Here is a 2,817-nt window from a genome sequence, read left to right as displayed (position 1 = left end):
CCCAATATAATTCCTGGTTTAAAAAAATCAATATTAATAATAATAGAAAGTGTCTGCGAAGGTTCATTGATCCAGGTCACATGGTATATCTGTACAGAAATAAATCAAAGCAACCGGACTTGCTGTGTTTCTCTCGAAGACGTTTCGCTGGTCATCCGACTAGCTCTATTCAGTGACGATAAGTACCTCCGCTTCTGGGTGAGGCATTCCCCAGCCCCGCCCCTAGCATGCCGAAGCCCAGCCCATGTCCTGACAAAGCTCTGCCCCCAATCCCGACGAAGCCCCGGCTAGTGTGAAGGAGGGAGGAGACGGGGAGGAGCCTCCCTGTCCCTCGCTTGCTCGTCACAGCTGAGGTATCGAGATCGATGGCTGTTTTTTGATTGGACAGCTCGGACCGATGGCGCTTTGCCATTGGTCCAAACCATCCACAGAGCTCACGCCCCCTCTAACACAGAGTAGAGGCTGTGGCAGCTCTTGCTTCACCAAGTTAGGTTACACAAGCAGTGGGGAAGACGGCCGCTGTGTAACCTAACTTAGCTGTCAAAAGCCGGATGCAGCGCCTGTAACTAACATCCGGCGCTCCGTCCATGACAGGTGACACAGCGCTCCGCCCATGACAGGTGACACGGGGGGAGGGGGGTTAGGATTTCCCTGATATGTAACCTGTAACAAGCCGATCTGAATGGAGAAAATGCTGCTTCAGACTTGAAGCTGACAGCTTTTTCCTCCATAATAATAGGTGAGGCTCCGCCTCCCCTGACCGCACATCCCTGCCTCTATTCAGAATGAATGTCTAGTGCAGAGGAAGCTAGTCGGACGACCAGCGAAACGTCCTCGTGAAACACACCGCCAGTCCGGTTGCTTCGATTTATTTCCTTACAGATAATAACAGGAAATCGAATTGTATACAATGTAAAGTGGAAGTCCAGCAAAGTCTTCTTTTCCTGTTGTAGAATGTGGAAGTGTTATAACCGGATGTCTGTGTCCCTGTAAATAAAAGGATTTTCTTTTTTGTGCTCAACGTAAAATCCTTTTCTCTGCGTTCATGGAGGGACGCAGCGAAGAAGATGGAAGATCTGGAAATACAGGAAGCTGCAGGCGGTGCTATGACCCTGTGCTGCCAGATCTTCAGTCTTCTTCGCTGTGTCCTTCAATGAATGGAAGAGAAATCCGCTCACTTCCTGTCCTGGTGACCACACAGAAATGTTCCCAATGGAAACACCAGTAATACCGGACTGAATATGGAAGACTTCCTGTTGGAGGTCGGCCTCAAAAAGACCTTTGGTATGAAGGTGACCAGGGACCCCGAGTTTGGAGGCGGTTCCATAGAGAGGTCATTGTAGCCGGGCAGACCAAAGCGAAGAGGAAACGTGGGACTATGTACCGTTCTCCTGAAGGATCTCCGCAGCACACGGGTCCAGAATCGACAGGTTGGCTAAAATTGTCACAATCTGAAATGTAACAAAAGAACATTAATAATGACCAGAGACAGCTAAACATTCCGGTCTCTGCTTTATACATAGGTAGTGACATAGCTGCAATGTTCACCTTCAGCCTGGAGCTGACCCCCACAGTACTTCCACTCCACCACAAGACGTCCTCAGTGTCCCGGGTTGAATGACGCCCAGCGTCACTGAACTGGAACACTGAGAACTCCCTGTGAGTGCAGGGTGTCATAGGCCCGCCCCCGAGGGTGTCATAGGTCCGCCCCTGAGGGTGCATCAACAAGGCGCCCTTCATTCACAGTGTAATGATGCCGGGAGCAGCGGCTGTCTTCACATATGTACCGCTCTCATCACCAGTGACAAGTGCCCTCCGCTGGAAGAAGATCTGACGAGAAAGATGACCCAGCGTGTCACATGACCAGTCTGAAAACATCTAGAAAAGGAAAGTAAAATGGGGGCCACATATGGAGGAGGTGGGGGAAGGGGGGGCATGTGGTCGTGTAGTCCAGAGTTGGGGTAAGGGAGGGCATGTGGTCGTATAGTCCGGAGTTGGGGGAAGGGGGGGCATGTGGTCGTGTAGTGCAGAGTTGAGGAAAGGGGGGCATGTGGTCGTGTAGTGCAGAGTTGAGGAAAGGGGGGCATGTGGTCGTGTAGTGCAGAGTTGAGGAAAGGGGGGCATGTGGTCGTGTAGTGCAGAGTTGAGGAAAGGGGGGCATGTGGTCGTGTAGTGCAGAGTTGAGGAAAGGGGGGCATGTGGTCGTGTAGTGCAGAGTTGAGGAAAGGGGGGCATGTGGTCGTGTAGTGCAGAGTTGAGGAAAGGGGGGCATGTGGTCGTGTAGTGCAGAGTTGAGGAAAGGGGGGCATGTGGTCGTGTAGTGCAGAGTTGAGGAAAGGGGGGCATGTGGTCGTGTAGTGCAGAGTTGAGGAAAGGGGGGCATGTGGTCGTGTAGTGCAGAGTTGAGGAAAGGGGGGCATGTGGTCGTGTAGTCCAGAGTTGGGGTAAGGGAGGGCATGTGGTCGTATAGTCCGGAGTTGGGGGAAGGGGGGGCATGTGGTCGTGTAGTCCAGAGTTGGGCTTTAAAAAAAGACCTTTATTTGGCTAACCGTGGTCTGCAAGTTTAGAGGCTTCATAAATGGGACCAATTGCGTAATAAAATGTAAACAAGAGGAAATCGGGGAGTTCTGCGCCACTTTAGTCCCCAGAATGAAGAAACCAATAGATGATCATGTTAATGTAAAACATGGCTCTGGGTTACCATGTCACACTGCGTCACGCCCACTTTAGATAAGACACGCCCACTTTGTTGCACTGCAGCACTCCCATTTGGTTTTCCATGAGACAAAATGGTGGCAACCCAAGTCTAATGGACAT

At 51.3% G+C, this 2,817-nt stretch overlaps 1 protein-coding gene across 1 annotated transcript in view; it reads right to left on the bottom strand.

Annotated features, from left to right (window-relative positions):
- INSC (inscuteable homolog (Drosophila)) overlaps positions 1-2,817 on the bottom strand; it is a gene marked incomplete at its 5' end in the record, with an annotated part of 55,993 nt that overhangs the window by 3,198 nt on the left and 49,978 nt on the right. Inside the window, one exon of the mRNA XM_018570875.1 lies at positions 1,385-1,451. Coding sequence (XP_018426377.1) covers positions 1,385-1,451 — 67 coding nt within the window. The remainder of the gene's footprint in view (positions 1-1,384; positions 1,452-2,817) is intronic.

The sequence above is a fragment of the Nanorana parkeri genome, unplaced genomic scaffold (assembly GCF_000935625.1).
Source record: "Nanorana parkeri isolate BGI_ZX_2015 unplaced genomic scaffold, ASM93562v1 scaffold1620, whole genome shotgun sequence".
NCBI lineage: Eukaryota > Metazoa > Chordata > Amphibia > Anura > Dicroglossidae > Nanorana > Nanorana parkeri.
Note: the sequence above shows the minus strand (reverse complement) of the source record. Positions and strands in the feature narration are given on the sequence as shown.